Source organism: Danio aesculapii, chromosome 15, assembly GCF_903798145.1.
Source record: "Danio aesculapii chromosome 15, fDanAes4.1, whole genome shotgun sequence".
Classification (NCBI taxonomy): Eukaryota; Metazoa; Chordata; class Actinopteri; order Cypriniformes; family Danionidae; genus Danio; species Danio aesculapii.
The window spans coordinates 32,818,066-32,831,835 of NC_079449.1; the positions used below are offsets into that span (position 1 = coordinate 32,818,066).

At 37.2% G+C, this 13,770-nt stretch overlaps 1 protein-coding gene across 1 annotated transcript; it reads left to right on the forward strand.

The window, feature by feature from the left end:
* The first annotated feature begins 3,107 nt into the window (after positions 1–3,107).
* ywhag2 (3-monooxygenase/tryptophan 5-monooxygenase activation protein, gamma polypeptide 2) lies at positions 3,108–10,766 on the forward strand. Its single transcript, XM_056473666.1, has 2 exons — positions 3,108–3,352; positions 8,930–10,766. The coding sequence occupies exons 1-2, from the start codon at positions 3,266–3,268 to the stop codon at positions 9,584–9,586; spliced, it is 744 nt and encodes a 247-aa protein (XP_056329641.1). The 5' UTR covers positions 3,108–3,265; the 3' UTR covers positions 9,587–10,766.
* The last annotated feature ends 3,004 nt before the right edge of the window (positions 10,767–13,770 follow it).

A 13,770-nucleotide genomic window follows, 5' to 3' on the forward strand; every position in this document is an offset into this window, starting at 1 on the left:
TTTATTTGAACTAGTCGGTTATTATATAATGTCCTGTTTGTAATTATTCCCTACTTCCATATTCCACACACTGCCATGTTCTATTCTACTTCAATTATATTCTATTATGATTTTTTTAAACATAATAATATATAATATATTCAATATTCTATTTTGTTTCCGACATGCAACTACCATATATTCCTGACAGATCTATCAACAATAATCTGTTCTATTTTATTTTATTTTATTTGTGTGTGTGTGTGTGTGTGTGTGTGTGTGTGTGTGTGTGTGTGTGTGTGTGTGTGTGTGTGTGTGTGTGTGTGTGTGTGTGTGTGTGTGTGTGTGTGTGTGTGTGTGTGAAATTTCCTGTTTCTTATTTTTATTTTCTTTAACCTATTCTGATATGGTTCTAATGTATTTTGGAATTTTCAAAATTTCTATTCTGTACATTTTTTTTTATTTTAAATATATCAATTTAAATATTTACTACAGTGTCCATATATTCCGTCGTTATAAGAACTGCTCTACATATCTATAACCTTTCTGTGCATGGGCAAAATATGAGACACGTTATCCAAAATGTTCAGTAAATGTGTCATCCCCCAGATCCTCTGCTCCATACAGGAGAGGTGCTAGATATGGTAATAAGGGGTGACTCATTCCCCCATATTGCATTTGTTCTTAGAAGACCTCTGATGGGCCATCATCATCACTGCTGATATGTGGCCTCTTGACTCCCATATAAGGACTATTACATCATGAGTGAGGCACCTATATGGCAAGCCGTTTTAACATTAATGTTTTAGAACTACTGTTTATGTTATTTGGTATCTAGGTAGTTTATTAACAATAACACACATATTTTTGTTGTTACTAATAGATTTTTTTCTATTTTACATTAGTCAAAATGGTTAATTTTTTGTTATTACTATTTTATGCTAACTTTATCAAGAAGTATTCAGGGGTGCATTTGTGGAAGGCAGAAATAAATTAAGAAATGCAGACCAGAGACAGCAGCGCTAGAGGAGTACCAGTACCGTTGACATGTTGGAAACTTTTTTCCCTTAAATCATTGTTATGATTATTATTAACAATTACAAACATCATTACAAACATGTTAAAATGTGTTGTTAGCTGTATAACAATATATATATATATATATATATATATATATATATATATATATATATATATATATATATATATATATCCAATTGTGTAGTTTTGATTTTGATATTGGTGGGGACCTAATTTAACTTATTAAATTTTATTTCAGAGGCAATTAAATTGGTGGTGACATTTCAATAATCGGTGGATATTGGTGGGGTCACTTCCCTTCAGTCCATACTAAAAAGTATAAATTAATTCAAATGAGTAGCAGCTTAGACCCGGAAACAGTATTCCATACATCACTACTTAACAAGCGGATAGTGCATAGGCTCATGCAACTTTGTCATGCTTGTGCCTTTAAAAAAAAATTGGTCTCTGTGTACACGAATGGCATAGCAGTCAGCATTGTAGTTGCATGGTTACCATATTATTTCAAAAGGTGACAGCCGATGTTTTCCTCATGCATACAAACCATTGAGAACCGCACTCAATCAGATGATATATGCAAATTGCATATTTAAAATGCAACATAGATTTCAAAATATTCCAAAAATTTGCGTTTGTATAAATATGACTACTAGAATGACTGTGTTATTACCAGTGTGAGGACCGACCATGCAACATTGACAACGTTTACATTGACATCCGTAATCTAATTATTTGCCTTAACCCGAATAAGACAAATATGATTAATGTGTTTACATGAGTTGCTTTGTGAATGTTCCTTTCATGTTCTCATTTTACATTTTATAGTATATAGTTCGATTAACATTTTTACAATCGACACTAGTTTCCTCCGGAATTTCACGCAACAACAACAGCTCCTGTTTGTCATGCACCATTTGTGATTTTGGGCATTTCATTTTAAATTTTATGACAAGTTCAAATGCAGTTCTCACATTGTATGTGGAAGCAGACAAAGGGAGATAGAAATTCTCAGGCAACAGGCCACCTCTCTCATTTCCTTTACTAACTTTTCATTCATGCCTTTGAGACAAACTCGGAGGTTTTGGATGAGAGAATGCATTAAGGACTGGTAGAGGAATTCTCATCATTTCCTGCTCGCACCAAAGTGAAGTTTCATAAACTAATTTTGAGAGGAGCACGTGAAATGATTGAGCACGACTGGCCACTCATCTGTAATCAGTAATAATCCAATCAGATTGATCCTAGTTTACAATAAATGGATATTTTCCTTCCTACTGCTCTATCTTCGTTTGGAAGAATCCCCCCTTCCACCCCATCTCCTCCTTTTCCTCCCTTTTCTAAAGGGGGAGCTCTCGACCTGATCTCGAATCTCCTGATATGGTTATTGACTGGGCGGGAGCCCTGGGCTCAAATATCTCTGAGCTCAGGGTTCTCTCCTGGGACAGCATGCCAAACCTGCTTTAAACGCCAAGCATATCTTAGTGGGAACTCTTGAAATGTGCTCTCTTGCTCGAAGCGATTATCGTTTGTTTGTCGTCAACTTGTTTAGTTCGATTATGATTTTAGTCGGATTAAGGTAATCTAAAGGTGCTGTTTACATCATATTACATACAATCTTATTAAAATCAGAGTATTAGTGTCCATGTAAACATACTTATTGAGAATGAGACCAAAACATTATGTGCACCACCATATAAAGTTCAGTGGTTAAAGTCGTCAAACTGACATTAACAGTGAAGGAGCGCCACTTCTGGACTGACACTGTTTCAATTTACTATAATCTTCTATGTAAAGCTGCTTTGATACAATCTACATTGTAAAAGCGCTATAAAAATAAAGGTGAATTGAAAAAAAAATTAACTTCAAACACAGAAGCAAATGTTCAGATTTTGATTGAAGATTACCGAAACAAACATTTTACTTCAGCAGATTAACTTACACATAATAATTGTTCACCCAAAGAATAACAATGTGAGCTAGCAAAACAAGCATTGCAAATTTTGATTTGACACGGACTTAAGTCTTACTGACCATATCGGCTTGCCACAGCACCCACGTTTATAGAACCCTGACGTAGCGCTCCAGCGGGTGAGGAGGGGCGAGGGTGGCCCGTCGGCACGAGCACAGACAGCGAGGAACAGCTGCAGAGAAGCTCTCGTACATTGAATTACACCGCATAGCTCATACAATATTACTATTCCTCCCCAAAATACAAATAATATCGCCCAAACCATAACCATCCAACATGGTTGACCGCGAGCAGCTGGTTCAAAAAGCCAGGCTGGCAGAGCAGGCAGAGAGATATGATGATATGGCAGCAGCCATGAAATCGGTAAGTCATTCTTTCAATTACCCTTGGGGTTTTATTTGTTTGAGGGTTCCGTTTGACCAGCGATTGCTAAATCAACCAAACAGTCATCTATCTATCTATCTATCTATCTATCTATCTATCTATCTATCTATCTATCTATCTATCTATCTATCTATCTATCTATCTATCTATCTATCTATCTGGAATATAATACGAATAATAGGCTATATTATGATGATAAATTGTTGTACCACGCACAGCTCTATGCATTTGAAAGAACAACGGTGATGGTGAATGGTCGTTAGGGTAAAACATCGCTGGGCTTCACAATACTGTGGTGTAATAATTTTTGGAGTGTTGATCTATGATTAATCAGTGCTTTATTAATGAGAGTGCAGTGGATCGGGTGTAGACTGTCTGGATCTTGGGCGGTGCCTCATGTCTTACCCGAGCCCACACTCAAATGAATGAGACGACACTTGACAAATGCATAAAGGTCTGTTTCAACAGCTTTCACCATTAATGAAACAAACAAACAAATGATAAAATAAACATTTCCCTTTTTCATTTCTGTGAAAAAATTAGCTTTGCATAACATACTGCATATCATGCTAATAAAACGGGATGTTAATTAATTTTACACTATATATTATGAATAGGTGTTTGTTAAGGCTGCTCGTTAGTGTATTGCCATACATGCGTTACATATTAATTGTCTGTAGTCAGCCTATCTAAGTTGCCATAACCTTTGCTTTTCTCACGCATCCTCATAATTTAGCCATGCCATCCCATATTCCACATATGGGAGTTATAATGATATTTCCTCTAAACCAACGTTAGAGGCAGCAGCATTCCTTCCAGAATCTTCCATCCTTGTCATATTGCAGCAAGGTCCATGATTCAGATTGAGTATCCCTTCTTGTTCTAAAGTCATAGATTTTTATGTTATTAACGCAAATTTATCTCTTCTATATTGATTATTCATGTCATTTTCATTAAATATTTTAACAATATTTGCTTAGGGCACCATAATGAATTCATTTAAGGCCTTAGGGCTTCTCTATGTGGGGGAGAAAAGGGGAACATCTGCATCTTAAGCTCTTTAGCTTCTTCACAGTCAGCATCCTCACATTATTCCCATCTAACTGAGGGCATTTAGAAGATGGTAGTCTCACACAGGCTTATGGAAATTAAGGAGGACCACTCCGTTTCTGCTTTGTCAAGTGTTGACATCATGCTTTTTTTCTGGATGGTTGTCATCGAGCATCTCTTGTTTCTTGAGTGATTGAATGGTTGTTTGCCATGGAAATACGTTTCTGATTTAATTACAGCGTGTCTACCACAGTAGTCTTTATTTAGGGTGTGTTCACACCTGGCAGATTTGGTTGAATTAAAGCAAACTGTATTGCGCCTAGTCTTGTTAGTTAGGTTCATTTGATTAAAGGAAAAGTTTCCCCAAAAATTTAATTCTGTCATCATTTACTCACTCTTTACTTGTTTTAAACCTTCAAGAGTTTCTTTCTTCTGTTAAACATAAGAGAAGACCTAATAGAAAAAAAAGAAAGGAAAAAAATATATATATTAATTTTCCTTTTTCCTTTGGCTCAGTCCCTTATTTATCAGGGGTCGCCACAGCAGAATGAACCGCCATGTAAAGGTGGAAACCTCTGATTATTGACTTCCATAGTACTTATTTTTCCTACTACGGAAGTCAGTGGTAACAGGTTTACAGTTTTCTTCAAAATATCTTCTTTTGTGCTTAACAGAAGGTTTGGAACCAGTTGGTGGTGAGTAACTAGTGAATAAATGTTCATTTTTTGGGTAAATTATCCCTTTTTTAGGTGTGAACGCTGCTATCCAAACCTTAATGTACACTAAACAACTGATATCACAGAAAAGCTGCATCTCAGTCTAATTCTAAACCAAATTTTATGTGACTTTGACTGAAATATGAACACGACATGGACTAACATGAGCTGAACCAAACACACAAAAAATCAAACATGATCAAACAAACCTGTTTTTTTTTTCTTGTCACAGAAATGCCAGATCTTCATTTTTGTTGTAGATTTATACTCCTGTACACATTTATAAGCTTGATTATGAGTTCTTTTCTAATAAAAAAAACTATTTTATACTTATAACCGATAGGATTGCTTAGGTTTAAGTTATGTTTGGTAAGCTCTGTTACAAAACATGTCATAAAACACCGTAAGGTCTTAAAAATGCCAGGATAAACATAAATATAAGTTCATTAAGCGTGAACATCAATAGAATAATTCACACATAAAAACAATCCATGTATCTAGACTACAGTGCAAAATCTGTGTTCCAGATGTGTTACAATTCATTAGCAGTGATTTGCATAAAATAAAGTCTTAATTGAACACCAAAATGTGCAATAGTATATTGATTGGAAAACAGACATCTCTGCCAGATCAATTTAGCTAAAATGGTTGTATTACCTTACTTGCTATATTACCTTGGTCCAAATCCCACATGGCCATTAAAAGGGTAGGTCATCCTTTCGAGGATTGTTTCGCATGCCGGACATGCAATTTTAGCTTCATGGATCTGTGGGGGAGATTTAAAAGCAGTTTGACTCTAAAGTTACTTCGGTCCCATAGATAAAAGCCCATTTAGCCACGGACCTGATGGGAAAGTGCCCACAGGCCTCCATTATCTCGATGTGTTCAGCTAGAGAGACAAGCAGCAATAGGCCATGCTTAATTCACACTGGGAGATTATCATCCGGCTTTTTACTTTAGATTTGTGAAGGGCTTCCTTATGTGTAAATATTTGCATCCGATTGCAACAGGGCTAACAAGGTTACCTGTCACCCACCACAGCTATCTGTCAAGTCATTGCTGTGTGGAATCAACAAACCCAGACATAAATAGGAATAGGTTTCTTTCATTTTTAAACCCTTTCATTCCTCCTTCCCGTTTTTTTTTTTGAGCCCTGTCTTCCTGTTTGCCAATGTTTCTGTTTTCTACTCTGATATATTGATCTAAGGTGTCTCTGAAATCAGCTCGCTTTGAATTCTGGAGGAATAAATTTAGCTTTTGTAGCGGAAATCTAAAATGGGAAACCTTGATCTGAGTCGTGTTTAGTGGTAGTTGATAGAAAACAAATTACAGTGAGGTTCTGATGACGTGAATAGATCTGAGATCTGAAATGTGCAATCAAACTCGTTTTACGGATGTACTATGGTCGTCCCAGTTTGGCAAGGGAAAAGGTCAGGGAGTAGGCCACTGTAACACATGAACTGCCGCTCAGCTATCGTGTTAACTTACACTGCAGCTGCCCTGGGGGGTATGTGGGAACATTTCGCCTCCCGCCCCTGCACCCTATGCTCACCCTGCCCCCACTCTCAGCTGAAGTGATTTCACCTCTAGTGTATTGTGTAGCGCTAGCGCTCCGTCATCTTGCTAGATAGCGTTGGACTACTGTACAAAATGAGATGATTGCCATGGAAACTGCGCTTGGCATATAGCTGGAGCTCATGGCTGCAGTGTGCGTTCAGCCAGCTGATGAAGCTCTGTGTGGATATTATCATTATGCAACTAAAAACTCGAGCGTTGTATGTTCATTTTATTGTTTAATTTGCTGTAAATGTAGTGGTTGACCAATACAGATCTTCTAATGGTTGATGCTGTTATCTTAGTTAGCGCAGTGACAGATTTATTGTTTAAGTAACATCACTAGGGATGCACAAATTTGACAAGCCTATCAATTTTGAAGCCAGTGACCCATATGCAGGGCAGTATTGAAAATCTTGCTATTATTTTTCTTTCAGCCTGATTATATAACTAAAAATTGCAACTTTTATGAAAAACCTTGCACATTTTTCTTTGCCATAGCTTACCCTCAAAACCTTCATGTCCAGCAGAATACATCTGAAGTGGATTAACCAGTGGAAATGATCAATTATTTATTATTCGATAATATATTACCCTATTAGCCAATACATACAGATATCACAGCCAATATATTGTGCATCACTACTGCTCATAAATACAGACATTTAAAAAATGGATAAAATGGAAGTGCACTGCTGGTTACGGTGTTTTTCCACTGTTTCTGGTGTGGTCTAGCAATGAAGTACAGTAAACATGATGCAGTAAATATGATGAAGCATCCAATTGGAAATATAACATATCATAGTTTGAAATAAAGGATTTAAAGTCTTTAAGGTCACATTTGAGCTGTTGTAATTTATCAATTATCAGTTTTATCTATCAGTTTACCCATTTATCAGTTAGTTTTATCAATCAGTTTGCACATTTATCAATCAGTTTGCACCAACCAACTATAAATGGCGATGGGAACTATGAATGGCTAGAAATAGGGAAGATAAATTCAACACTAACCAAAGCCATCCAAACGAACCAAATAGGAATGACATGAATGAAATGACAGGATGCTCAACACAACCATATTTGTTGTTTTAATCATTTTTGTCATTTTATTCACGATAGGCTGAAACAAGTCTCCTTTCAGCAGATCATAGTTTTGTGTGATGGAGGAATTCCAGAAGCGGTTATGACTCATTTACACATTTTATAGGCTTTTTTTCACAGGCTTTGGATGTTCAGAAAATTCTTTCACAAAATATACATCATATAAGCCACTTTTGTTTTTATATAGGTTCTGACTTTTGAAAAAATGGCAGCATGAATGCTATAGAAAAGTATAATTTCCTTTTTTTGATATGGACCAACTGAATCAAGATAACTGATCTACAAGAATGAGCACACTTAAAAGTGTCAAATATTAGCTGATGAAAAGGTTGCCTACTAATAACCCATGAAATAATTTGTCCTCCTAGGATTTTTTCAATGGTTCAATGGTTCTTGGGATAAAAACAATCCAAAATGTTTGCTGGATATTCACAGAAAAAACAAGAATTTAAACAAATAATGCCACATGTTTTGAAAAACAAAATAATGTCCTGGAGGTAGGGTTGGGTCTATATACGATGCCATCCTTGAGCCATCCACGAGCAACCCGCTCGTAAAAAATACACATGGCCCAATTTACGTTAATACGTCTTAGTTTAAAATGGCATTTTAGAACGTTAACGATCCACGTCCTCCCTTGCGTTTCACCTAGCATTTCTGAAAAGATCTCCGTCCACACTATACTGCTGAAAACGCACATCACGTGACCACACACACAAACAGACACTTTGTCATGCACTGCAACATATGCGCACGTCTGAGCGCCAGCAGTCAGCGGGTGCTTTGAGCACAAAACCCCAGAGAGTGGTGCACGTCGGACAATTTATCAAGGTTGTACTGCTGGATCGTATCTTACTATAGTTGTTAAATATGATATTTAATTAATCTTGTCTCTATCTAACGAGTCTTCTGTCTTTTAAATCGGTCCTCGATTTATCAGGTTACGTGTCTAAGCGTCAGTACAATACTTCAATCATCGTCCATCGTCATGTTTCACATTAGACATTGTACGATGCCAAATTAGTCTACATTATCCAACCCTACCTGGAGGGACTGATGAATTGTAACTCTCATTACCTTGCTGGATATTGTGCGTGTCTTTCCTCAACCAACATTCTGTCTTCCTCCTTCACAGGTAACCGAGCTGAACGAGGCCTTGTCCAATGAAGAGAGGAACCTCTTGTCAGTGGCCTACAAGAACGTCGTAGGTGCTCGCCGCTCGTCCTGGAGGGTGATCTCCAGCATCGAGCAGAAGACCTCGGCAGATGGCAACGAGAAGAAGATTGAGATGGTGAGGGCCTACAGGGAGAAGATCGAAAAGGAGTTGGAGGCTGTGTGCCAGGACGTCCTCAACCTGTTGGATAACTTCCTGATCAAGAACTGCAGCGAGACCCAGCACGAGAGCAAGGTCTTCTACCTGAAGATGAAGGGAGATTATTACCGCTACCTGGCCGAGGTCGCAACGGGCGAGAAGCGCTCCACCGTAGTCGAGTCCTCCGAGAAGTCCTACAACGAGGCTCACGAGATCAGCAAGGAGCACATGCAGCCCACTCACCCCATCCGACTTGGGTTGGCCCTCAACTATTCTGTCTTCTACTACGAGATCCAGAACGCTCCGGAGCAGGCCTGCCATCTCGCCAAGACGGCTTTCGATGACGCCATCGCAGAGCTAGACACCCTCAACGAGGACTCCTACAAAGACTCAACCCTCATCATGCAGCTCCTCCGAGACAACTTAACACTGTGGACGAGTGACCAGCAAGACGACGAAGGCGGAGAGGGCAACAATTAAGCGGCAGATGACCTCTCTATCTAGAAACATACAAAACGGCTGGTGGACTTTGGCAGCAGCTTTTGCCATGGTTTCCTCTGCAGCAGCAGTTCTTTATTTTTCCACGAGTTAAAAGAAAAAAATATCAAGGGTGGTAAAAAGGGGGGGCTGAAGTCCTAGTTTGAATATATACAGAAATATATATATAGTTGAATGGGCCTCCCTCTTCTTGGTTCTCTTTGACATTTGCCAAAACCACTGAAAAGTCAGTCAATCAGCCGGAAGCGGTCGTTGTTGTTGTTGGTTGGGAATGGCAGCCTCACACTGGCATATGGACTGATGTATTTCTTAAAGGGATGCTGCTTATTTACGTTTTGGGTTGAAAAGCAATTCAAAGGAAACGTTTAGGTGGCGTTCGATGGGTAAAATGGTATTAATGGTTCCATGGTATTAGCTTGATTTAATTGGTTATTAAATGGAAGAATTTGTATTCGCTGAATGCACCTAAATGGATTTCAAGTTCATTACAATCATCACAGCCTGATACTATCGGAACCATTCACTTATTTTGAAGGACCGGTTGGGGGAAAGGCAGAGAATGATATGGTTATTTAAAAAAAAAAAGAAGAACGAAAAAAAAAATATTGCAGCTTCAAAGTTTGTGGTTTACTTCTGTGTTTAATTTATTTTTGCACTTGCCAAGTATACTGTTTTGTCAGTGTAAGATAATTACAACAATACTATCCATTCAATATTGTGCATGCTGGTGATGTATTTATACAATAGCTTGACTTTATTAACTTATATCTTGGATGTTATGTATTCCTATAATTGAAAAGTAAACTGGCTTCATATTGTTTATTTATAATTGATCAAGATTTCGTTTTGATTTGCTATTCCGAAATTGTGATTGTTAACAATAAATCGATCTGTTATGGGCGTTGTGACATGGAATGTTTTTTCTTTAGCTAGGATGACTTTCGGAAAACACTACTGATCACATAAATGTACCGGTGTTTTCTTGGTAAACTGTAACCATGATGACATTGTTAAGCAACGTTTTGCTCTCTGAACCATATACGAGTGCTCTTTTTGTCTAATTATGCACATTGAACGTGTGGTTTAAACAACAGTGACGTTACCGAATCGGTGTTTCAGAACATGGACCATAAAATTGTCTTTGGCAGTATTTTTAAATTCATTTATTTGCCTTTTTTTTCCTTCTTTTACTTCCTTTTTTTTACTTTTAGCTGTATCCTGTGTGACAGTATCTTGAATGTGAATAACTATGTAGCAGTTGCACAAGAGCCAAAAAATTATAACAATAAAAAGACAGTAAAAAAAGAACCCAAGTAGTCATAGATGCATTATGTCAATGCTGGTGGTGTGTATTGTTCTTCTATCGCATAGTGTCATAATTACTTTAAATTTAGAGTTACACCAAAGTTAGCTCAATATTTGCAATACTTAATCAATTATTGATATTTGTAGCAATCTTCATGCCTTGTCAACCAATCTTTTAAGACAATGCTCACATTTACTAACTCTCAAGTGGTTATGAATTTCTTACCTGCAGGCACAGGACGTCAACATGATGTCAAATTGATGTTGTACCATAACTTTGTGGGGATGTTGAATTTTGTTTGGAAATAAAAATCAGGTTGACATCAGAACCCAACGTCAGGTTGACGTCAATGTCCAACCTAAAATCAACCAAATATCAACATCTAATCATGTTACACATTGATGTTGTGTGGACGTTACCACTATGACATCTATCAGATGTTGGATTTTGGTCACTTTTCAACAAAACCTTATATCAACCAAATATCAACGTAATTTGACATCTTTATTAAACATCAAAATAACGTTGTCCTTAGACGCCAGTGCTAGACATTGAATTTTGGCCACCTAAATCTAACTTAATATTAGCGTCTTATGATGTTGTGTGCCTGCTGGGTTTCACCTGAAATGAAAAATCTTTTACTCACCCTTCAGTTTTCATTTCAACTATCTCTTTAAAGGTTTTGCTCACTTCAGACTTCCATCATTTATCCACCCTCATGTCATTCCAAGGAAGAAGAATAAAAAAATCTGCTAGAATTCTGTTCCTCCATTGAAAAAACTAAACTCCAGAACATCAATATGTTCCATCTAAATAGTTTTTTGATAATATAGTAGGCTTATATTTACATATAAACATTGATCGTCAAACATAAATGCTTGACGTGCAAGAATAAACATTGATTCTTTCGGATCAAGCAAGCATGTTTGAGCTTCTGTAACCAAATTCGAAGAAGAGTTAAGTAAAAGAAGAAATAAGTGGACGAATGATGTGTGTGGTAAAGGGTTTGGGAAAAAAATAAGGTTGTGCTTCATCTCATTCCATTTCAACCATGTTCAATTTATTTGGTTTAAATAGTTTGTGTATGATTTTTATGTTCAAAATAAATAAATCAAATCCAATCAAATGCTAAATAAGTCAAAAATAAATATGTTATTTATCGTCTCTCTTAAGATTTGGATTCTTGCTTGATTCGTTTGGAATTTTTAATGCACCAAAGAAAAAACGTTCAATGGACGGACAGAAATCGCTCAGATTTTAAGTAAGAAAAAATCATGAATGAACCTCAAACAGCAGGAAGGTGAATGAAAGCTATTGACCTTATTCTTCAGGTATGAGCAAGCGCAGCCATTTGAATCTTTTTGGCTCGAGACTTCCGGTCTCATTCACTTCCATTCATATTTAAACGCTAAAAACACCTTGTTTTGCTGATTGATGTTTCAAACTGACATTTTCTTATTATATGATTCTGCTTTGTTTGTATAATCATGTAAACACTTGTTCATAGAGCAAGTAGTTTGACTGTTTTCTGCGGTTTATTATCCCTAGTCATTTCTCTTATAGGCAGCTGAATCGGAAGTTCTAAAACAATCATAAAGACGAGCGCACTTCTTGAAGAATAAGGTCAATAGTCTTTGAATTTTGTTTCATTTTTTATGCGTGTGTGTGTGTGTGTTTAGAAGCATACAATGCCAATAGTTTCACTATAGTGGATCCACAGCTGAATCTAACCTCAGATTTCTTTTCCTGCATTGCACCTATATCCATGATTAGTGCTCAGTGCTGCATTGCAGAGCTCACAACTGCACAATATAACAATATGCTTGACATATAAATATGCCTTGAAATCAAAAAAAGCAAAACAATTGATTTGGTTAGAACTGCATGCATTAATACGATTTGTCATTCTGCAAAGAAATGGCTGACTTATATTTTTTTCAGGTCACATGACAAATCTTCATGCCTTCCGTTTGATTTCATTATCAGCATGACTAATTATTCGAATAATTACCCCACTGCTGCTAAACCAGGATCTCCACTAAAACATGACGTGAATGCCACACAGAAATCACTCTATTTTTGTTGAATTTCTGTCATGTAATGCAGGTAAAACAAAGTTGCAGGGTGAATTGCCAGCTTTTTCAGCATTCTGCTGCAGCCTCCTACAGCAACCCACACCCAGTAGAGCAGGAGATGAATTTCTCTGCTCAAAAAGCTCCACAATAACAGCCTATCGCAGGCACGGAGAGCTGTCATATCCACCAATCCCGAGCATGTTGCTAGGGCTGGAGGAAACCGAAGGAAAAAAAAAGAAAAAAAGCATGCTCTTCCCCACTGGCACTGTTCAGACATCTAGAACAACCTGCAAAGAGATAAACATCAGAACATCAGAGACACCATTAAAATTCAAGGGAAACCTGTCTCTAGTTCACATTGAGACTCTGTCATGTAGAAACCACCATTTTCTGCTGTATTATGATCGAATGCAAGATATAGAAATGCATGAAATGTTTGAATGAGATTCAATTGCTCCCATGCTGACCATTTATCAGCGTTATTTATTTCTATTATATTGACGCTCGATTGCTTCTGTGTTTGATTGACTGATAAACACGGTCATGGAGCAGGATGCTGTACATCTGCTTCTGCTCCTCAAGGGCAGTCACACTTAAAGTTTAATCTGGAGAACCAAAAGACAAGAGCTTTCATTAACACAGCATGCCATCTGTGTAAAGGTGAATGCCAAAGATTTGTTGTTTAAGATCTCATCGGCCTTTTGTAGAAATTAATTAAAAGGCAATAATTGAGATATCTTTGTTTTTATGATTGTTTTGGGGAATTCATTGACAATGTTCAAGTT

Coding starts and splice junctions, on each gene's coding strand:
- ywhag2 (XM_056473666.1), top strand. CDS start 3,266: ATGGTTGACCGCGAGCAGCTGGTTCAAAAAGCCAGGCTGGCAGAGCAG. Junction 3,353..8,929: donor TGGCAGCAGCCATGAAATCG/GTAAGTCATTCT, acceptor CCTCCTTCACAG/GTAACCGAGCTGAACGAGGC.